This window comes from Sarcophilus harrisii, chromosome 1, assembly GCF_902635505.1.
Source record: "Sarcophilus harrisii chromosome 1, mSarHar1.11, whole genome shotgun sequence".
NCBI classification, from domain to species: Eukaryota; Metazoa; Chordata; class Mammalia; order Dasyuromorphia; family Dasyuridae; genus Sarcophilus; species Sarcophilus harrisii.
Genome location: NC_045426.1, coordinates 635,166,956 through 635,190,673, shown reverse-complemented (window position 1 = coordinate 635,190,673; position 23,718 = coordinate 635,166,956). Strand labels below are relative to the sequence as shown.

The 23,718-nt window shown below is 37.3% G+C and overlaps 1 protein-coding gene across 5 annotated transcripts in view; it reads left to right on the top strand.

Annotated features, from left to right (window-relative positions):
- LOC100913575 (maestro heat-like repeat family member 5) overlaps nucleotides 1–23,718 on the top strand; it is a 133,363-nt gene that overhangs the window by 53,917 nt on the left and 55,728 nt on the right. For all 5 annotated transcript variants that reach the window (XM_031947283.1, XM_031947282.1, XM_031947284.1 and 2 more), the window contains 7 exons: nucleotides 949–1,065; nucleotides 3,116–3,235; nucleotides 4,482–4,628; nucleotides 19,242–19,364; nucleotides 20,817–20,896; nucleotides 21,497–21,632; nucleotides 22,821–22,916. In XM_031947283.1, coding sequence (XP_031803143.1) covers nucleotides 949–1,065; nucleotides 3,116–3,235; nucleotides 4,482–4,628; nucleotides 19,242–19,364; nucleotides 20,817–20,896; nucleotides 21,497–21,632; nucleotides 22,821–22,916 — 819 coding nt within the window. The remainder of the gene's footprint in view (nucleotides 1–948; nucleotides 1,066–3,115; nucleotides 3,236–4,481; nucleotides 4,629–19,241; nucleotides 19,365–20,816; nucleotides 20,897–21,496; nucleotides 21,633–22,820; nucleotides 22,917–23,718) is intronic.

Genomic DNA, 23,718 nt, shown 5'->3' with positions numbered 1-23,718 from the left:
TTCTACTTCATATCAGCAAACTCCATTTCAATGTCAGCTGCTTTTTGTCATCTGTAAAATCATACTATTTGCTCTCCAGGTGATGCTGGAGTTCAAATGAGAAGATGCATATTGAAAGCTTTCTAAACTTTAAAGAATTACTTAAATGTTTGTTTTCATCATTTCAATATCAGGGAAATGGTTTACTAGAAGGAGTTCAAATCTACCTTTCCAAGCAATTAATGGTATAGTAACTAGAGTATTAGGTATAGAGACAGGAAGACAAGTTCAAATCCAGTTTCAGACAGTTGCCAATTATATAACTCTGGACATGTAACTTAAACCTTTGTCTACCTCAATTTCCTGTAAAACGGGGATAATGATATCTATTTAACCAGATTGTGGGGAGGATCAGATGAGATAATATTTGTAAAGTGTTTAAAACACTGTTTGGCCTATAGTAGATACTCAATAAATACTTGTTTCCTTCTTTCCTTCCAAATTGGGCTACTAGCTTTTACCCAAACTTGCCACTCCATTTTCCTTCTCTGTATGTTTGTATAGATTATTTTATATAGCTATATTATGTAGTATAATATGTCATTACACCAAATATTATATTATATATTCTATATTTCATATTTTATATATTCTATATTTATAGTTACATAATATATTTTCTTTGTTCAAAGATCAGCTCAGCTGTAACCTCCCAACAATGCCATCCCTCGCCCTAGCCCTCAGCTATTGATATTCCCCTTTTCCTCATATCACTCAGGAGATTGAAAGCCTCTTGAAGGCAGAGGCTATTTCTTTGTCTTTGAATTTCTAACATCTAGCAGAGTCTTTTTGTTTATAGTAGGCATTTAGTAAATGTTTGGATTGACTGGAAAGAGCATCTTGAGCTCATTCTGGCTCACATTTCAAGTAGTTTTTCCTGTATAATTCTAACCTTTTAACCTTTTTCAGACTTTCCTGTTCATCTACTATGGAATGATTCTACGAGCAGCCAACAACAGCTCCATGATCAGAAAACATTTAAGATCACTTTTGGACACATCCCATCAGTCCCTGCAACAGAGAGAGGTGATCATATCAGTAGTCATCCCAGTCTTTTCTAGTGAATGTCTAATCCTGCAAAGCCCATGAAGAACTCATACATTCTCAGAATATACCTGATATTTTGACATAACTTGAACACTGATCTATTCACAGGATGAACTCTAATCCTAACTAAAGATGTCTTAAAGATGCCTATCACAACCTGAGCCCTAAATTCACCCACAGATTAATTCCTAACTCCCATTCCAGACTACATGTTGATCCTATAACCATTCATGACTAAGATCTAATTCTATTACCAGACTGATGCTTAATTCTAAACTCAGGCTAACCTCTCCCCATAGCCATAGACTTGAGTAAGGTCTGCTTCTGTCCACATATTGTTCTAAACTTATAAACTAAGCCTTGATTCCAGGCTTACTTTGTCATTAAATTTCTGCCCCAATGCAAACAACTTCCCTGGATATAAGGTATCAAATGAGATCAAATGACTCTCAAATAGTGATGTGCTGGAGCCAGCTCTTACCAGCTCATTAGAGACAGTTGTTAAATTTTCAGTGTGAGCATTTATATTCAGAAATAGACAAATCACAAATCAGAGGCTTGATTTATTATTTTGTTGATTATACCTAAGAAAATGATAGAAAAAATGGTAATGCTGTGTCCTACTTACATTTCATTCTCCTCCCCACCCCAACAAATTATTAAACATTTATTAGCCCTCAGAGGAAATCCAGCAGGCTTGACCTGTTCTTATACCTTAAGAGTCTAACAGCTTTTCCTACCTCTGTACAGTCTTGAGATTTACAAAGTACTTTCTTCATAGTGATTCCATACAGAAAGAGTCATAAATAATATTTCTTTACTGCTTTAGACAGGTTTTCTGATTCTGCTTTCAGGGCTATTTCCACTACTGTTTTGTCTATATGCCAGTATAATGGGGAAACCAACAAGTGAGTGCCCAGTCCTTAGAAAGTGAGCAGCTACAAGTGTAAATTTTGAATTTTATTTTTAATTTATACAATTAAAATATTTTCATAACAGTATAATTTTTAAAAAATAAGTACACATAAACTGAACATCATGTACAACTGCACTATGTACAATTTGCTATTCCTATAGGAATTTCAGGTTTGATTCTTTGTTTCCTTAAAAAATTACTTCCTCATGAATACCACCTGATTATTGAGGCTTAAAATCCTATTATAAGTAAGGTATGAGTTTCATGTGGTATGGTATGATATGAAATGATATATGATATGATATAATGGAAAAGAACCTGGACTTGGAGTCAAAATATGTGAATTTATATCCTGGCCTTTTTTTTAAACCATGGTACTATGGTAAGTTCACTCTTCAGAGCCTCAGTTTCTTTCATCTATAAAATGATAAAAGGGAATGGGGAAGGGTGTTGAAAGGAACAAGCATTTATTGAGCCTTAATATACGCTAGACACTGTACTGAGTTCTTTCCTTACAACAACCTAGGGAGGTAGATACTGCTATTTTCCTGATTTTGCAACTGAGGAAACTGAGGAAGATATGATGTACTCAGGGACACACAGCTAATAAGTGTCTAAGTCCAAATTTGAACTCAGGTTTTCCTTACTCCAGGAACAACACTCAATTTACTACTCTACCTAGACATCCCAATACTGGAAAAGCCAAAATATATTGGCTTTTACATCCCTCAATTCACCTCCGTGTATCTGTTTCCTCATCTGTAAAAATGAGAGATTGGGCCAGTTTACCTCTAAGAGCCCTCTCATCTATAAATCAATGATCTTTTAAAAACAATAACATTTATATAACCTATCTCATAGAGCTTCTGTGAGGAGGAAACACTGTAAAATGTTAAGCATTATATGAATGGTATTGATTTGAAAACCTGAAGTCTAAGCCTGCTGAGTCACTCTGTTATTTAGAGGGAATGAAGTCCTTTCTCTTCTTTGAGGCTTAATTTCCCCATGGAGTAAGCCCTTTCTCCTCTAAGATGTCATGAATCTTGGACCAATCTGTCCTATATTGGGAACCCTCAATTTATCAGTATCCCTCCTTCTCTTGTTCCCTTACAGGGAATTGCCCTCACCATAGGATTAACAGCAGCACGACATCTGGATGATGCTTGGGCAGTCCTGGACCAATTTGGTCGAACAGGACCTTTAAAGCGGACTCTTAACAACTTTAATATTAAGGTATTTGCACCCCATGGCCACAAAAGAACTCTGCCCACACTTCTTCCTGTCCTCTTCACAGGGATTCTAAGCAACAAGGGGTCTATGATACATATCCTGTCTAATGTTCAGAATCAATCTGTCCCTATCTGAGAAAATTTCTCTAATTGCAAAATGGGGCATATGTATTAACTCTTCTCTCAAGTCCTTTTAATCTCAAAGTCTATGACCTATGACAAAATTCTATATCTTTTGTATCACAGAATCTCACCTTCAGGATTCCCAACAATGCCCACCTTCACCTTCCAAACAAGAATACTATCCTCAAATAACAAGTTTGCCCACCATCAGCATCATGCAAGGACCTAAGACAGTCACTGATCCCTAGAACAGCATAGAAAAAAGAGGTTAAGGGGAAAGGAGCAAAGGATGGGTGGTAGGAATTCAAAGTAGTAAAAGAAAGAATTGGAAATCTGAAGCGATTATAAGGACAAAGAAATATTAAATAGAATAAGTAGTCAGGGTGGGGCAAAGGAAGAGAAACATCAGCACAGCAAAGAGAAACCTAAAACCTGGAAAAAAATAGAAAAGAGATGTTTGTATCTATAAACATATGAGTCACCTAATCAATCCTCCTTTTTCTTGACTGACTAAGCTTCATGAAGGCATTATATATTTTTCCCGTCATGGAGCTTAGGGTCCTACATTTAGCAGGTGGTTCAATAAACATTTGTTGAATCAGTCCATCAATAAGCAGATCAGTGAATGAGATGTGTTGAAGACCAGCCAGGCAAAAAGGGTTTGTATTCTCACTATCATGTACTAAGTTTGCCCATGACATAACTTTCTACAGGCCTAGAACCCACCCAAATAAGTGGATTCTTTCAAATCTATATATTTTACAAATTGGAGAAAACAAAGACCCCAACATGGGCTCCCACATCTTGAGTCCCTTTCCAGGAAGAATTAGGTAACTAAACCCAAGATCTTTTAACAGGGATGCATACTGTCCAGGAAAAAGTGCTTGATTTGGAATCTGAGGATTTGGGTTCTGTCATTTACTATCCATGATGCTGGCCAAGATGTCTAATTTCTCCTGGCTTCATTTACCTATTCTTTAAAATGATATTATACTCACAGACTTCTAAATGTCTTGCATTCTAAATCTATAATTCTATAATGCCTAGTCCTGTCCAAAAACAGTGATACCTTTGATGAACCCAATATTGAAGGCTCTCTTTGTTCTTTCCTTTTCCCTTCTCCCTAGGAGGAAGAGGACCCAAAGTGGAGGTGGGCCAGCAGTACCATCCTTCTCTCCTATGGGCAGATGGCAGCCAAGGCTAAAGAGAATATTCTTCCTTGGGTGGACAACATCTCCTCAAGAATGGTCTTCTACTTTCGCAGTAGTTACTGGGTATGAAAAGTGCTACTTGATCAAAGAGAATCAGAAATGAGGAACTCAGACCCTCTTAGAATCTCAGATTCAAAAGCACATAATCATAGAATCTTGGAATTACATGGAAAAAGTTACAATCATAGATTCATAGAATTATTGTAAACATGGAGTTTCAAAATTATAAAAACCTCCCTTATCTCATTGTAGCATGAAAAGCCTGGGGGGAACTCTGACTTCTCAAAGGCTAAACCAACAGAATCAGCTTTTTAATAGGTCCTTCAAAGATGGAAAGGAAAGTCTTTGAAGATAGGTCTGGTGATAAGATTCTTTCAATTTGCTGAAGCTCTGCTTAGCTAAGTAGAGAAAGGCTCATTTCTTGTTCAGTCACAGGTACTTATAAATTGTGGGTGGTGTAGAGGATGCATTAATGAAAGGGATTATTTATTATTGGAATTTATAACTGTGGGAGATATCTTCTATGTTGACTTCATGTTCCTCCATCTTGGGATGTTACTAATGAGGTGGTGATATGAGAGAGTCCATTCCAAGTGAGGAGGAGAGAAAGAGGGGTTTTGAGCCTCCAGGCTAAACAGTCTATCACCTTATCAACTTCCTAGTTTTCAAAGAGAGAGGATTATACCTATATCATCTTTCAACATCATGAGATCCAGAAAAGTAAAGCCTCCAGCTATGACTAACAAATTCATATTTCTTTCTTAATCGCAGTGACTCAGTCAATCTGTGCCAGAAGGAATAATCCTCCCCTTGCTGCCCTTTTTCCATCTTCTCATCTAATCCAATTTAAACCTACCACTTCTCAGTCTCTTAAGTCCTCAAGACTCCCTTTCCATGAGAGATCTAGAACTTCTGACTGTTGGTAAACTTTCAGTTTCCATCTCTTCACATTCTATTTTGCACACTCCAGAAGATAATGCATCCCCAACTAACTTCTCCAGGACTAATGTCTACTTCTTAGATGTCCTCTGATCTACTGGACTATGAGGAAGAGTTTACATACTCCCTATGTTCCCCAGCTATCATCATTAGCCACTTCTCTTCCTTTGAAGTTAATGCTATTAATGTCATCTATCTACATCTTTCCTAATTGCCGTAATCTGCTGCAGTCCATGTCATTTTTCCTTCTCTCTTAAGGGGTCAGAATCTAATCTCCAAATTTACCTTTCTTACTTAGGCTCCCAGGACAACTTTTTTTAAATTCACATGAGCTAAAGCTTTGCCCTACTTCAGCCACCCACAGTGATGATCATTATCATCCATTACTTGGTACTTCCATGATACTGAACTCTGAAATTCCTAAGTTATTCAGCCTCTCTTAATTGAGAGTTAATGTTAAAGTGTAAGTCAGCTAGCTGGCACATTGGATAGATTAAGAGAAGAGAGAGAAATGGAGGGATGTGAAGTTCCTTTGAAGATAAAGAATAATTTTAGGAATTTGGGGTCTAGGTATTAAGTCAAGAAAACCTGAGTTTAAATCTGGCTTCAGAAACTTACTAGTTGTAAAACTTTGAGCAAATCTAAACCTCAGGTTCCTTATCTATAAAATGAAGCCAATAAAAGTACCTATTTCCCAGGGTTCTGAGGATGAATGAGAAAACAATTGTGATCACTTAACACAGTATCTGGCACATAATTGCTTTTTAATCAAGGATAGTCTCTTTCCTTAATTCCTCCATGACCATAGTTCCTAATCTATTAAAAGAAGGAAATGGACTAGATGATGTTTCACTTCTCTAGATCTACAATTCTAGGATCCTTCTATGATCATAATCCTCTACCCTTTCATCTCTTCCTCTGCTGCCTTCTAAATGCCTAAACCTATTATATCTCCTTAATGTAAGTAACCTCACATCCACCCATTTCTCTCTTTTTTCCCAGACCTTCTTCTCTACTCTATCCATGTCACAGACCATATAGTTGCCAAGAACATATTCTCCATCCTTGAACTCTCTTGTCTGTGGTCTTACCACAATTTATCCCCTGCTAATCCTCAACACTGGATCACTTCTACCATCTGCCTTCTCCATAATCCCAAATACATCTGGAGGAAGCAACCACATTGTTCCAACTCCATGTTATTTCAATTTCATGTAATTTCAATTCACAAATCCTACTTACTGGGAATTCTTTATCTTTTCCAGTTCACAAATCCTACTTTCTTGGGAGTTCTTTATCTTTTCCAATTCACTAATTTTGTTTCCCTGGGAGCTCTTTCCTTTTTCCATCTCACATTTCAGGAAGTTGTTTTCTTTTTCCACTCCATCAAATCTTTCATTTAATGAGTTATATGCCTTTTCCATACTCTCTTACAGAGGTTCTCTTTCCTTTCCCCATTTTTCTTCTAGCTCTCTTTTAAGATCTTTTCTAATTTCTTCTAGGAGTGCCTTATGTGGTGGGGATTAAGTTATATCCTCTTTTGGGATTTTTGTCTGCAGATTGACTGCTATTAGTCTCCTCAGGGTTGGACATTTGCTCTCTTTCTTCAGCTGGTAATTTGTTGTACTCCCAATATTCATGGATTTTACTAGTCAAGCACTATTTCTGTACTCACTTACTACTAGTAGTCCTTCTTTCCTCCTTTACTTGGAGATTCCATGAGTTCCCATAGATTCAAGTGCCATCTCTTAAGCAAACAATACCCATATCTGTATAGCTAACCTCAATCTAATCCATTGGATTCTAGCCACAACCCATGTGACTAGAATAAGCAATATTATCAATTACAGCCGAATTTCTTTTCCTGAATGCCCCATAGGCATTTCAAACTCAATTTGTCAAAAAGGAAAATTGCTGTTTTCCTCAATTAAAGTCTCCAATCCTCCATACTTTTATATGTCTGTTGCAGGTACAACTTTGAGACCATAGAGTTACTGAACTCTTCCCTCCCACTTACTTCCTATATCCAATCATTTGACAAATCTTGTTGTTTTTGTCAAGTCTAACTCCAAACTGTCTTTTGTAATTATCCTCTTTTTTGCTATTCACACAAACAGCATCCTTAGGCCCTTAAATCTCGTGGATTAGTATAAAATCCTCCTAATTTGGGCTTCTTGCTTCTCAGACTTGGGAGAACTCTCAGCCTAATCTCTCACTGAGTAAGAAATCCCTTCTCCAGTATCCCTACATATGGATATCCAGTCTTCTCCTTGAAGGTTTAAAGTGACAAGGAAACTCACTATCTCTAAAACATACCATTACATGTTGGGTCAGCTCGATTTTCCTGGGAAATTGTTCCTTCCTTCAAACCAAATCTATCTACAACTTCCTTCCTACTGTTCCTAGAATAAGCAGAATAAAATAATACTTCTTTGATATTCCAGCCATTCAAATAGTTGCCAAGTCTCCCTTAAATCTTCTCTTCTCCATTCCTCAATTTCCTCAAAGTTTTACCAGCTTTGAGCTCCACTAAGACATTTGGTACATCTTGTATGTGGTGTTTTGTGTCCCCTCATCATCCTCATCAACCTACTTTAACCTTTTCCCAGCTTTACTCTTCCTCAAATGTAGTGTCCACATTATCAACCCCAACTTAGAAAGAAGGGAACTGAGACTCAGGTTGAATGATTTGATCAGTGTCATATAATTAGTAAATTATAGGTGTCTTCTGACTCCCAAGTCTCAAGCTCTTTCCATAGTCCCTTGTTACTGTTCTTAATATATTTTCAAAATAAAAGGCTTACATGAATTTGGGGATGAGATTGCTGAGCCCCTTTTGTAAACTTGAAAGGACTTATAGACAACAGAATGAGGTATCACACATGTGGAGACAGATAAAATCATTCCCATTTTCAAAAAGAAAAAGAAAATGAATTCTGCAAAGCAGTCATTATTGAGTTTAATGCCTAACTTCTCACAAACCTCAAAGAACTATAAAAGAAATGGATTTTGAGGACTTTGAAGAGGAAGTGATCTTCACTTAAAACTAGAAAAAAATTGTAAAGAATAATTTTCCCCCATAATCAACCTCTTGTCTTCCTACTAGCTCTTTTCCTGCCTACAAATATGCCCTGATCTACCCCAATCTGAGAATCGCTTGATTCTGCCACCCCCTCACTTCCTTTTTGAGAGAGTTACTAAATCAGCAGAACATGTTAGTTTAAGTATACCTGGAAATTAGCAAGGCATTTGTCAGAACCTCCTCAGAATTCTCATGAACAAGATGGAGAAATACAGCCTAGATGATAGTAGAGTTTGGGAAATTCAGAAGTGGTAGAATGAACAGGCCCAGATTATTGATTAATGAATGAATGACAACCTAGATGGAGATCTTTAATGAAATGCCAAATGACTTCTATCTAAAAACTAAGTCTTTTTAATATTTTACTAGTTATATATTTATCTATACTTTTGTATATCTGTATGTGTGTATATGTATGTATGTATTAGTTTATTTTATACAGCTTGGTGGTATAATTAATAGAGCACTGGCATGGAGTCAGGAAGACCCAAGTTCAAATCCAGTTTTACATACACTTATTAAATGTTTGACCCTAGGCAAGTTATTTTTGTCTGCCTCAGCTTCTTTGGCTAGAAAAGAGGAATATTAATGGCCCTCACCTGCCAGGTTGTTATGAGGATTAAATGAGATAATAATTGTGAAGCACTTATCATAGTGCCTGACACATAATAGATGCTTAATAAATACTTATTTCCTTTCTTCCTTTCTTCCTTCTTCTTTTCCTCCTTATGAGTTACTTGGATAAAGACATTATGGAATGTTTATCAAATTAGCAGATTATACACAAGGGCTAGGGAGGAAAGGGGGAGGGAGGGATAGCTAAATTACCAGATGTCAAGAATAGGGATTCAGAAAAGTGAAAAGTAATAGTTATTCTCTTAATGTCCATCACTTAGGAACAAAAATAAATTAATTAATAGGACAAATACAGGAAGGAAAAGGCACAGCTAGAAAGCAATATGAGTTATAAAAACTAATATTGTAAGTCAAATAATGGTGGGGGAAGCTGAGGAGTTTTAATGTACTGTAAGCTCATTGTGAACTAATCGTATGACATGGAAAGCTACACACACACATACACACTGGTTTTAGACTATCTAATCAGAAGCCTGATGCCAAGACTAGTGAACACTGTACTATCACATACCCTGATAAGATCTTCCACCATTCAGAATAGTATTTTTATTTCTAGGAACATGTTGAGAAAGACATCAACAGTTGATGGTAGAAAGGTATAGTACGAAAATAATGCATGTGTTGAAGGGACTTGAAATTGAGGCAATAAAAAAACTTGAATTGTTGATCTTAGAAGTTGACCCAATCAAGGGAAGGCATAATCATGGTTTCAAGTACTTAAAGGCCTAGCATATGAAAGATAGGCTAACTTTATTCTGCTTGACCTCAAAAGAATTAAAAACAGTGGGTAGAAATTGCAGAGAGAGGCTGATCTGGCTTAATGTAAGGAAAAACTTGATCAAATCTGGACAAAAAGGGAATGGAACTTGTTTCAGAAGAGAATGTTTCTCATTCTCTGGAGAGGTGTTCAGGAAATGACTAAAGGACTACTTGGAAGAGATAACATAGTATTGTAAAAAGAACATTGGATTTAGAAGACCAGATTTCAAACCTCAGATCAATCATTTACTACTTGTGTTACTTTGGATAAATTATTCCATCTCTTTGGGCTTCAAGTTCCTCTTTTGGAAAATAAAAGCATTAGACAATTGTGGTAAAGCATTTAACTTCTTAGTGGCTCAGTTTCCTAATTGGGAAAAAAAATCTTTTGGAACTTCTAAGATCTCTTCTAGTTCTAAGACTATTATCCTTATTAGAAATGCTTTACAGATAGGATTTATGAGTTGGGTAAGAGATTAAACAAGATACTCTCTAGTTCCATAAATTTGCTTTCATGAATGAAAAAATCATATCAGGGATAGATGTCTAGAGAGAAATGGGAGAGAGGAAGTAGAATAACGTGACTAAAGACGGAGGAGGAGGAACAATGGCACAATCTAACTAGAGGGGAAAATGCAATTCAGAGTGGATGAGGAGAAATCTAGCCATAGAGGAGAGTACATATCAGGGAATATGAGTGAGTCATTAGAGAAAGTTAGTCAGAAAAAGCAAATGGTCCCATCTTCTAGAAGAAGCTTTGTCTGACTTTTCATAATGCTAGAGCCTTTCTGTTAATGATTATCTATAATTGATACTGCATATAACTTTTTTGTACTATATATATTTGCATGTTGAACTGTGAGCTCCTGGAGAACAGGTACATCTTTTGCCTTTTTGTATTTCCAGGGCTTAGCACCACATAGAACCCATAACAGGTTTTTTCAAAAGTTCTTATTGAATAGTGTTCTTGTTGGTGCCATCTGTCCTTCATGCTGGATAAGGACCATAACATCAGGGAGGTGATATCAGACATGCAAGTGAACTGGATTTGAATAAGAGAGAGCTGTGCAAGATCACCTGTCTCATTCTCTCATCCAGAGCCATCTGGGTCCAGTGGCAAGATATAGATCAAGTTGAGTGGAGACAATGATTAAATGCATGAAACACCCTGCCTAGGAAAAAAAATGTTTAATGAGATGGTGAATGGAGGAAAGTAAAATACTTATTCTGGAACAATGAATGGATTAGGGAATTAGTTAGCCTGGCTGCTGAGGAAATTGCCTTTGGGGGGGAATGGTGACTGAACTGACATTACTAGGTAGAGGGTGTGTGCTAGAAAATAGTGGGTAAAAGGAGAATACATGATCTGGCCAAAAGTAATAATAATAATATTTTTTTTGTCCAGATCAGTGATTTCTAGGGAACTCTCCTAAGTAAATTCTTATTAACAATGCAGATAGTGTTGCAACTCCTCATCTTAAGAGGGTGCTTGAGGCACTAGGTCACACAGTCAGATCTGAGATGAAATTAGTAGCATTTAGTTCTTCTACATTTAGTTCTACTACATCAGAATATTTTCTCATCATTATGATAATGTTGATAATAACTGATGTTTATACAGTACTAGATAAGATTTGCAAATTGTTTTCCATACATGAATTTATTTAAGCCTCACAACAATCCTAAGACATAGGCACAACAGATATCATTATGCCTATTTTACAGATGACAAAACTGAGACTGAGAAAAGTAGAGTGACAATTGACCAGAGTTAAACATTAAATATCAAAAGTGAGATTTGAATCAAGGCCTTCTAAGCAAGGAAGTGTAGATTTGAGAGGAGGTATGATATTGAGAAACCATACTAGAGGATAATGGGGTTGAATAACCAGACAACTGAAGAAGAATGAGCAGAAAAAAGACAATGAAGTTTCATTTCAAGATGAAGAAGTATGCCATGGATGGTATATGAAAGAAGCAGAGTAGAATGTGAAGTTAAGAGGACTCTCAGTGGTCTAGTCCAGCTGGAAAAGCAGAGGGTGAATTTGGGGGTATGGTAAGTAGAGGAATCTGACTGGAGAAATGGGTTCCAGTCAGGGATAGCAAGTAAACCAATGTGGGCTGGAGAGGTAAGCCACATAAAAAGAATAAGGTAAGGGATTCTAGAGAGGAATATGCATCTTGGGGCCTGAGTCTGACTGTGCTTTGTAAAGTGAATGGTCCAATCTGGATAGAAAGGAGGAGATGCTCTTAAGGAAGTTTGAATTGACAGTCAAATTGGAAATGATGGCATATGTTTGGATTGCCATAAGGGGACCAATTCAATTGAAAATAAGCGTTCATAATTCTGGACAGTACGATGAGAGACCTGTCTGGAGATAGTCTATATATGAGCCACTATGAATAGGGAGTACATGTTGGAAGAGACAGTGATCATCTCAGTCTCAGTGGAGGAGAGGATGCATTCAGGGAAAGTGAATGAGTTGATCAGTCTGGCTAGACAAAAATTCTGTATATTTAGGACTATAAATAGATCAGTTTAGCTGTGAAGAAAAAGGCTAGTTACAGGTATACCTCAAGTAGACAAAGGGCACATATTCAGAATGGTAATGGAATAATATATTCTTTCTTCTAAAGAGGCTGCATTAAAGTGAAATGTATTGTGTACATAGTAATAGCAAAGTTGTGGAATGATCAACTATGAAAAACTGTTAGTTTCAGCAATACAGTGATCCTCTGAAGGACTTATGAAAAGTGTTACCCATACCCAAAGAAGAACTGATTGTATCTGGATGCAGATTAAAACATACTTTAATTTTTACTCTTTGTTTTCTTGAAGGCTTTTTTGGTGGAGGGGGGGAGATTGTTTTCTTTTGCAGTATGACTTTTATGGAAATGTTCCATAAGATATACATGTGTCTTCTCAATGAGGAGGTGGAGAGAAAGGGAGTGAATCTGGAACTCAAAGTTTTAAAAACAAATGTGAAAATTACTTCACATGTAACTAGGAAAAATAAAAATATTAAAACATAAAAAATAAAAGACTTGAACTAGATAGAAAAAATAAAGAGGGAACAGTAAGTGAGTAGATGGGTCTGTCTATAAAATAGGGAAAACATTGAAGAAATGTGAGTGGACCAGTGAGTGAAGAAGCAGTTAACATAATAGAACATAGAAAACAGTTAACATAATGGAGCATAGAGAATGGACCAATCTGACTGTTGAGATGAACCTACATTGTACCCATTGAGTGGACCAGTTTGGTTAGAGAGATAAGTATGTTAGAGAGAATGAACTGACTAAACTACTCAGAGGGAAAAAAAAGTTTGGAGGACACTATATGATGGGGAAACTGAGTAAATCAGTCCTACTAGTAAGAAAGATTCACTAGTTTGGCAGGAAAGGAATATTTATATTGGAAAAAATGAGTGATTCCTTCTGGTTGGACAGGAGATTGAATGCTACTAGACAACATTAAATAAACTAATATGATTGAAGAGGGTGATGATTTGGAGAGAAATAGCTGAGAGAAGAAAATGCATATTTAATGAGGGTCATTTAGTTCTAAAAGAAACATGAGACAGTAAGTTGACCAATTAGACTATAGGGAAAAAGTAGGGAAACACTAAATGCTTTTTTAAAAAAATTATCTTATTTGATCCTTAAACAACCCTAAAGGTATCCTATTAACATTTGTAAAAACTGAGACAAACCAAAATTAAGTTACTTGTTCCAAGTTCACATAGCTAGTAAGTGTCTGAGGCTAGATTTCAACTTTAGTCTCCTGAGTGTGGGTAAACAGTGAAGAACAGGAGGGAAGATTTTGCTAAAGAGTGAGTGAACTAATATGCCTGAAAATGGGGATATGGTGATATATTAGGTATTATTGAGAGTGATCAGTTGGCCCAAAAAGGTTGAATATATATGACAGGACAAGAGTTTTCCTGGAAAAGAAGGTATATATTAATACAGTGAATGGAACATTCTGACAAGAAGGACAGATAAGTTTATATGGGATAGAGTGAACTATTTTTGCTAAATATGAAAGGGGGAAATGGCCCAATTAGTCCAAATAGAAGAATGCAAATTGGGAAAAAATGTACAATCTGAAGAGGAAGGTAAGAGCATGTTAAGATAAAATAACTGGAACAGTTTACATAGAGAAAAGATGTGCATAAGACAACCACAATTACATCATTTTGGCAAGAGGATGAGGCCATAGAATTGCACTTTCAAGTTAAGAGGAACCTGAAAAGCCATATTCATTAGTTTTTAAAATGCAATTTTATGGATGAAGAAAATTGGTGCATGTTGGAGAATTATTAAGTCAATCCAGGATGGCTAGAGAAGATGTCTGTGCTGGAGTATAGCAAGCAAATGGACTAATATGTCTGGAAAGGGAAGGTGCATTTTGGACAACAATGAGTGGATCCATTGTTCTGACTCAGAACATTCATGGGAAAGGACAGTGAGTTGTGAGGCTGTCTGCCCACAATGAGGATTGCCTTGAGAGTACATTGAGTGAAACATTTTAGTGATGCTGATACATATGTGAGAGAATGGAAGATAAGAGGTCTCATGGGTAGAATGAAAGAGCATACATTTGGTAGGTAGCAAGTGGACAAGCCTGTCAAAGCAATAAGTCCAAAGGGACACTAAGTGTAGAATAAATAGATCTCTGGCTGGAAAAGAATGTACATGTCAGAAACAATGAATGGATCCATCCAATTAGAGAAGGAAATGAATTGTCAGGAAGCAATGAGTGAACTTTTCTGGCTAGAAAGGAGGAAGAATGTAAGGGGAATGACTGGACCATTCTTCCCATGGAAAGAAGGATGTGAAAATGGATCATTTTATCTGAAGAAGAGGAGGCTACACTTAGTGTATAATTTTGGAGAGAATGCATATTACAGGGGAGTTGATTAGATCAGTCTTATTAAAGAGGGAGATAATTTTAGGACATGGTGAATGACAGCCCTCTGGCCAAGAAAAATTATTCTGTTGAGAGATAATGAAAAGAATTTTGCATTGACTAGAAATGGTGAACAGTAAATGTAGCATTCTAGATGGAAAGAAGGCTGCATAGTTGGGAACTGTGAATGAACCACACTCGCTGGAGATATTCATTTTGTGGACAGTGAATGAATCAAGCTTCCTAGAGACTGTGTGGAGATAGAGAGTACAGCAGTTTGGCTGGAAAGATGGACACATAATGGGAAAATTAAATGGAACTAGCATATAGAAAGGATGATTGTACTTTGGGACTGATGATAAGACCAATCAGGAAGAAGAAGGATGAATATGGAGGGGGGAATTGAGTGAAGTATCCCAGAATGAAGCAATAATTCCTTTTGGAAAGAGTTGGTTTAAAGCACGTTATCTTTCAAATTGGGAGGCCATTCTAGCTAGAGTGTCTTTATTTGACAACAGTCAATAGTCAATCAGGCTATAAAGGAAGAAGTATATTGAGGGCACAGTAAGTGGACCAAAGTAATCAGAGTTGGGTACTTATTACTAGACTCAACTAGAGACCAATCAAGATTGGAGGTGGGGGAGGAAAGAGATTGAGATACTTGTTAGACAATGGTGAATACACATTTGGAGGCTGACACATTTGGAGGGAGAGGGAGAGAATCATTCAGGAAAAGAGTACATGTCCAGAACAACTAGTGAGTCAGATTGCAAAGAAAGATTCATTCAAGAGACAATGAGTTGAGTGTACTAGTCTACTGGAAAGAGGATGCATGTGAGGGACAATAAATGGGTCATTGTAACAGGATTTGTGTACTCTTAAGGGAAAGAGAAAGAAAGATATGTTAGGAAATAAAGAGTGGACCAGTCCGACTGAAGAGAAGCATTTACTTCAGGAAGACAGTGAGTAGACCAATTTGGCTGAAGAAAGGGCATGTGGAGTAATAACAGAAACACTGAAGAGGAGAGTCCATCTTGGAAAACAATAAGTGGTCCTGTCCAGCAAGAGAAGTATATCAAAGCTGGGGAACAATAATGGAAGTGTCTGATTGGAGAGGATTAATTTTTTTGGGGGGGAGAATTGAGTAGACTTGGCTCTAGAGGATATGCATATTTGGGGAGTATAAGGGAGGCTAGTTTGTCTAAAGAGGAGGCTATTAGTTGGAGAATGTTAGTTTGATTGGAAAGGACTATGGAGAGTTAGAAGATAGTGGGTGCATTGTGCTGTCTAAATAGGACAGTGTATTATTGAAGGACAATGAAGAACCCAGTCTGACTTAAACAAAAAGTACATGTTGAGTCAGAATGCATGAACCAGTCTGATTGGATAAGGTGACAATGAATGAAACCTGTTGAATGAGTGCATGTTTAGGGATAAGTGAATAGACATTTGTGATTAGAGTTAGTGAGTGGACCAATTTATCTAGAGAGAACGTTTATATAAAGGAACAAATGATTTGATGTGATAGGTCCAGACAACTTGCTTTTAGATTTTGGAGAGGTAATCAATCTCTTCTTTCTTTCCCTTACCAGGTAGTAGCAATGTTTTCTAAATGTACAGTTATCTGAGTCATCCATTTGCCAGCACACAAAAACCATGAAAGGCTGCCCATGAATGAAACTTAGATATCCTCATGAGATTTATTGAAGGCTATTTTTTAAAGCCAGCTGAGACCACAAAGGCTTTTGATGCAAGGTACTACAATTTTCCTAGGCATTTCTAGGAAACTTGTATCTTAGTATGAGACCTGTAAATCAAATCTCATATCAACTATCTGTGTCACACAGTGTCAGCATCTTCCGATCACTTTGTAAAAAGCACTAGGAAAAAAAGGGTTTCCCATCTTTCCCTGCAATAAGTCTCATCTCTGTTAAGGGTTGGTAATGTTTCACCAGTTTTATTGCTTTCCTGGAATTCTAAGGCAATGATTGGTGTGGAAACAAGGTATTATATGTTATTTCTGCTCTCAAATCTATCCTTTGAGATCTCTGAGAATTAGAATTAATTGAAAAAGAGGAGGAGGTAGAAAAGGAAGGTGGGAAGAGCCTGATTAACTTCCTGGATAACTTTGTAAATATACTGCATCAGCTTTGGATATATCAGTTGGAGTCTGGGACACTTTTTGCTCTATAAGTTTCCCAGAGTCCAAGAACCGAAGTTTTTGAACAGATGGGCATAGTCTATACAACTCAGCTCCCTGGAAGTTGGATAAGAAACTTATGGTTCAGGAGATGATACAAGCTTGGCAAACGACAACAAACAGTAGCACCATTAAATGCATTATTGGCCTGATTTTTTAACCTAATTTCAATTTTCTGGAGCTAACCTCCAGAATTTACAGCATGTTGGTGCCAGATAGACAGGTGGAGGAAACATTAACACTCACTTGGGGCTTCTGGCCAGTGTGTCATACTTGAGTATCTTTCATCTATAAGATGATTTAGGAATTAAGGGTTCAAAAAAAACAGGCTCCTTAGTTGGCTGGGTTGTTGTCTTTTGTTCTCAAAGAGATCCAAAAATGACATCACTATGTTAAAAGTCAAGTTACAATAAGTCTGACTGTGGCTAATCAGACCAATATGAGCTCAGAGTATTCTGCCACAGGACAGACAAAAATAGCCCTTATGAATATTTGAGACAGCTTCTCTAACTTTGTACATCTTACATTTCACAATTCAAGTCTGCTTTGCTCATAGAGCACACCTCTGATGAGAGTCCACCATGCTGGGTAATCCTGTGCCAGTATCTCCCATGTTATACAATCAATTCCAAAAGACAATTTTATGGAGAACTCACATAGCACAAGTGCTCACAAGGTGGTCAGAAAAAGCAACACAAGAATATTCTCAAGGTCTCTCTTAAGAACCTTAAAATTGATTGTATGATTTGAGAGACATTGGCACAGAACTGTTCAGCATGGTGTACCCTCATCAAAAAAAAAAAGGCTCCCAGAATAATGGACAAGACTGGATATAGAAAAGAATGCATATAAGGGATTAATGAGTAACTGAATCAGAGTGGGCTTTCCTACTCCTATTCCCCCATCCCAAAATCTTCCTCTTAGAGATAGTCTCATCTATTTTGTATTTATCTTACATGTTTCTTTCATGGTGTTTCCCAATTAGAATGTGAGATTTTTGTGGGGGAGAAGGAAGGATAAAGCATTGTTTTTACCTTTCTTTGTATTCCTATTCTTGGTTCAGATTTAGCACTCAATATTTAGTATTTGATTGACTGGGTAGATAGAAGAATGAATAGTTGGTGTATAGAGACTAGACAAGTCTGACTAGACAGAAACATACACTATTGGGAAATAGTGTAATTCTTTGCTCAGAAAAGATCATTAATGTATCCAACTGGCTATAAAGTAGGATGCATTTTGGGAGACAATGTCAAGTTAAAGAGATGTATGATTGTTGGGGAAAACCAGGTGAAATAATCTGATTGCTGATGAAATTATATGTTGAGGACAATGAGTAGATCATCTAGCTCATGATTTTACTGAAGATTGAAAAACAATAAATGGATCTATCTGACTGTGGGGATTTAAAGAAGGAATAGTAAGTGATCAGATCTATTTGGCTTACTAGGAAGGTGCATGTTCAAGGACAGTGATGAACTAATCTGACTAGAAAAGAGGGAAAGATTGTTGGGTAACAGTGAGCAGTGCACCTGGATTGGAGAAGAGAGTGTGTTTGGGGGAAGAGTGACAGAATTAGTCTAGCAACAGAAGAGTGATGGAGATAGAATATAACTCAGTCTTTGTTAGAAAAGAAGCTATTAGAAGATCTTGAGTCAACTAGTCTGAAAGATGATTGCTGGTAAAAGACAGATCTAATTTTGGCAAACTATGGAGAATTCTACAATCCAAGAATTCCTGTGATTCATGTCAGTAAAAAGAAGCTGGGAGGAAAGAGAAGGGAAAGTGATGACCTATGTTTGAGTTTTTCTGTGAACATAATGCAACAATATAATAAAGATGAATAGAGGATAATACTCTTCCCAAAGTCAAGTCAGGCTTATCTACAGAAAAAAAAATTAGATTCACATTATACAGAATCCAGATCATTGTTTCCAGGATCAATTTGTCTTGAGGCACCCTCCTACTAACTAGAAATGGCCTTGGGCCCACACACTCCTTGGGACTCCAAACTCTTTCCATTTCCCAGAGATAACTGCGCCTTGCCCTAAACAATTAGCAGGGCTCCAAGAGGGCACAAAAGGATATCAATTCGTATCCACACACTCTTTAACCTGATTTTTCATGTCTTCTCTATGGGATTACCAGGATGACACCCTCAAGCAGAGCTTCCTCGAGGCCACCCTGTTGCTAGTGGGATCCATCAGCAGGAATGAGGGGGCCCACAGTTATGAGTTCACCCAGGTGCCTGAGCTGATCGACAGCCTTTTGGTAAATGAAAGGGTATGGGGAAAGAGAAAATATCAACAATGAGACTGGGAAGACTGGAGGAATGGGAAAGAGATTGTCCCCCCCCCCAACCCTGTTAAATATGGACAATACCAAAGGATTGTAGTATTTAGAGCTGAAAGAGAGCCTCAAACACATTGAGTCCAATCCCTTCATTTTACAAATGACAAAACTGTGGCCTAAAGAGGACAGATGAAATATGAACCTAAGTTCTCTCCAGATCTAGCACCTTTACCACCAACCCATTCTATTTGTGTCTTCCATGGGGATGAGCTTTCAATAGGATTGAGAACTAGAAAAATGCACCAGCATTCCTCACATATGCTACCATTTTGTTTTTCACTTTTCTACTAATGACTATATATCCCCCTAAAGAATAATAGTTCCTAAACTCAGAATTCACCTAGTCCTACAACTTGTACCTCAAATATCCACATAACATTGGAAAGTATAAATGAATGCAAAAGGCACTACTTGGTAACTTGTAGTGCTTTATAGTAGAAGTCCAATTTGTTAAGGGAAACATCCCAACAAGAATATTGTAGAGGGCATTCCTCTCTGGGGATGGATTTGCTTAACCTGAGGTTATTTCTCACTCTCTGATCCTTAATACACTACTGGGTATAGTCAAAATAGCCTGGGACCACACACACACACACACACACACACACAAAATTTCCTCATCACCCATCTCAGATTCAGCAATCATTTTCCAGAACCATTTTCTTCATCTGAAACAATGTCCTGCCTCTAGTGATAATCAACTAATAGCTGGATTTCTCTCAGGGAAACTTTGGAGCCTTTCTGCAAAGTCTCTTTGAGAGGGTCTCATACCTAAAAAAAGGTATTTCTTTAGAATGTCTCAATCTCCTCATCTGTAAAATGGGAGATTGGACCAGATGACCTTAAAAGTCTTTATCTAAGATCGATGTATATGATCCTATATCCTGATTCCTAACAAGGGTCCATCATGAGGTCAGGAACTGTGCCTTAGCTAAACTTTGCACACAGTTAGTACTTCACAAATGTCTGTGATATATGAATTTGAATTCTCCCATTTCTCCTATCTTCCACCCATTGAACCCTGTTTTTTTTTTCAATTTGGTAATTCCTGGGTATATTTGTTTCAATGGGGATCATTCTGAGAGGAATGGGAGGGACAGATCTTGAGGATAGAGAACAGCAGTGGAGAATAGACATGCCCACATGTCCAGGACAAAATCCTACTCAAAGACAGGCAACATTCAGAACTCCCTTAGCAGGTCTTTGAGAGAGTGGTCTTCAATTTGGGGGGTTGAAAGAAAGAATGGGAGAAGAAATATGTATTTGAGGATAGGTGAGGGCTTGGCTCACTGAAGGTCATACCAGTTTCTCTGTGCAGAGGACCTAGAGATTTTAATCCTGTGACTAATCCTTTATTTTGGGGAATTGCAGGTGCTGATGAAGAAAGAACCCCAAGACACACTCTGTACCAAAACTCGACAGCAGGTCATGTGCGCCATATCAGGACTTTGGTAGGCTCTCCCAATTCTCCTCAAAGTGATGTCCAGTGAAACAAACATGCCCAGAGACTATCAAACTGAAAAATCCAAGACTCAATTAGGCAGAAGATGGTAGAAAGGGGAGAATTCAAATTCATATCACACAGACATTTATGAATTACCTACTATGTGCAAAGGTTACTTTCCACTTACTAATCTCATGGAGCAGAAAGGCTAGTATTGTGAAAAGATACCAACATGAATAAGAATAATACACTATGACTGGGGATGGGGTGGGTGAGGAATGCATTTGAGAGATGTGTGGAAACCCATTCTCCTTTCTAATTTCAGAAACCTCTGTGACTGATTTTATTTGTGTTCCAAGTTTTTAATTGAATTTTCTTCCTCTTGAAATGCTTGTTTCCCCAACGCTTTCTGACTTTTATTTTGATGGTTGCTATGATGGTATGGTAAAATACATGTTTTGATGTGTTCAGGGTTAGAACACAAAGCTCTCAGATTTGATTCTAATTCCATTGCCTTTTTCTCCTCTCTATTTGGTCCAAATTTGTCTTTTCTTAATTGTAACTCAAATTGTGCTCACATTCTTTTATTTTTCTGATAACCTCATAGCAAACTGAGACCAATGCTGGACTCCAAAAGGAAATCCAAGATTCTCTACACCTGCTTCCAAAGTGTGTTTAAACTTCCATTGATAGAGGCTCTGGAAAAACACACCTGTCTCCTGGCAGACCCTCCTGATATACAGGTGACACAGCCAACTGTTCTCCATTATCCAAGGGGTATTCTTTTTGTTGACTGTTTTCTATCTGTGCTGTATTTATTCTTCCTCCTTCCCAATCCTTCCCTTGGGGATGAGTATCCACTGATGACCCGAGGGTGATAAAGGAAGATATAAAGGAAATTTAAACCACATCAGTCTTGGCAATCAAGATACATCAAGACTGGTACATTGGGAGATACACCCATAGCCCATCAGAGAAGTTGCTCATGATGATTTATAAGACAGTGAAGTATTAAGCAGCAATCTGTTGCTGGTTTAGTCTTTTCAAATTACCATTGAATGTTCTCTATTTTCAGCCTGAACTTATCTCTACTTCTTGTGTTAAATCAATGAAGGGTATGGAGAGGAAGAAGACCACAGACATTATCCTCCATCATTGCTGTGTCTCTTGGTATTATGGCCAATGAGAACTGTTGTTGGCTGACTTGTTGCCAGTTGAGCGCTTAACCAGCCAATGCAAAGAGGGAAAGGGGAGAGTTCTCTCTCTTATATGTTTATGGGTCCCCAAATTCTACCTCCCAATTTATATAAAATACATACAGAGAGTTCTGCTGATCATGCCTTTTGAGCAGATTAGGTAGAAAAGAAGTTGAAACTTGGAGATCAATTGATATTTGGAAACAATGTATAAATGCATCTGTGAAAATGCTATAAAGAGTAAAAAATGCTATTAAAATTCCCAAAATTATTCTTATGTGAAACAGTTTCACATGTTGTTAGAGCTGGCTTTATGTCCACACTGGATGGGTGGCCATCTAGCATTAGGTTTGTCTTTCTCTCCCTTCATCAGGGTTCAACACTTTTGGGACAAAAGTACTCTAAGAAAAAGGGGAAGACCTGAAATGTGTTCTCAAGGACAAAGCTGTCACTGATTCTGTGACATAAAATACAAATTATATAATATCATACATAAAAGAAATCTTAGCAATAAACTCTTCCAACATCCCTCATTGTACATCCTAAAAATGGCCTATAAGTGAAGGCCAGGAAGGCTAATAAACAAGTGAGAGCCACTAGACAATAAATATACAGCCAAAACAGAGAGGAATGCCTATACTCTGACCCCTTAGTCCTTGTCCAACTGGGATCCCAATCAGAATTATGTTAGGTATAACCTAGGACTCCCTTTGACTTTAGTTTTTCTCCTTTCAGAAACTCTACATGGACACCATGAGTGCCTTAGATGACCTTCTCCAGAGCTTAATCACAGAGAATCCCAAGCCAGAAGAACTTCACTACTTGCTAGGGGTAACCCAAGATTTGGCGGGAGGAAGAGGGAAATAATTTATGTGGGATACCATCCAATGAACCCATGAGAGTGGGAAACTATATCTGATTTTTTAAGTTACCATGCATTGTATTTTCTGCTCTTGGCATATATTAAATGCTTAATAAACATTTTTTTTCATTTACTTGTGGGATGAGGGTGTGACTGAAGATCAGAACATCATTATCCAAAGTTTCATTACCATTGTGATTTGAAGCAGAATGTAAAGCAGAGAAAAATAGATATTTTAAAATATCAGAGCTGAAGGGAACAATAGAATCTAGAATATATTTATTAAAAGACAAAATTAACTTAACATATAAACATAGAAATCTCTAATAGGAACATCAGAACATAAGTACTAGCAGAACTTTAGAACATAGAATGTCAGAATTAGAAAAACTTTAAAACACAGAATGCTGATGTGCATGCTGGAAAGGCCCTTCCATTCTGCCTAGTTCAATCTCTTATTTTCAGGGAAGGAAACAAGCCCAGATAGGGAAAATAGCTTGGTATGATCATGGTCACATGGTAGAACTCAGCTCTTAAGGTCATTCAGATCAGATTTAAAAATAAAAGGATTTATTCCATTTTGTGCTTAGTGAGTTTGATGTTCTAGTACAAATGCAAGTGTAGATTTCTAGCATACAGACTTGCATGTGGAATTTAGGATTGAGGTCGTAATTGAAGGCATGTGTTTGGTAATCATATACATAAAGTGATCATTGAAGCTATCATCTTTAGTAGATAAGAAAAATGGAAATAGAGAAGAGATGATTCATA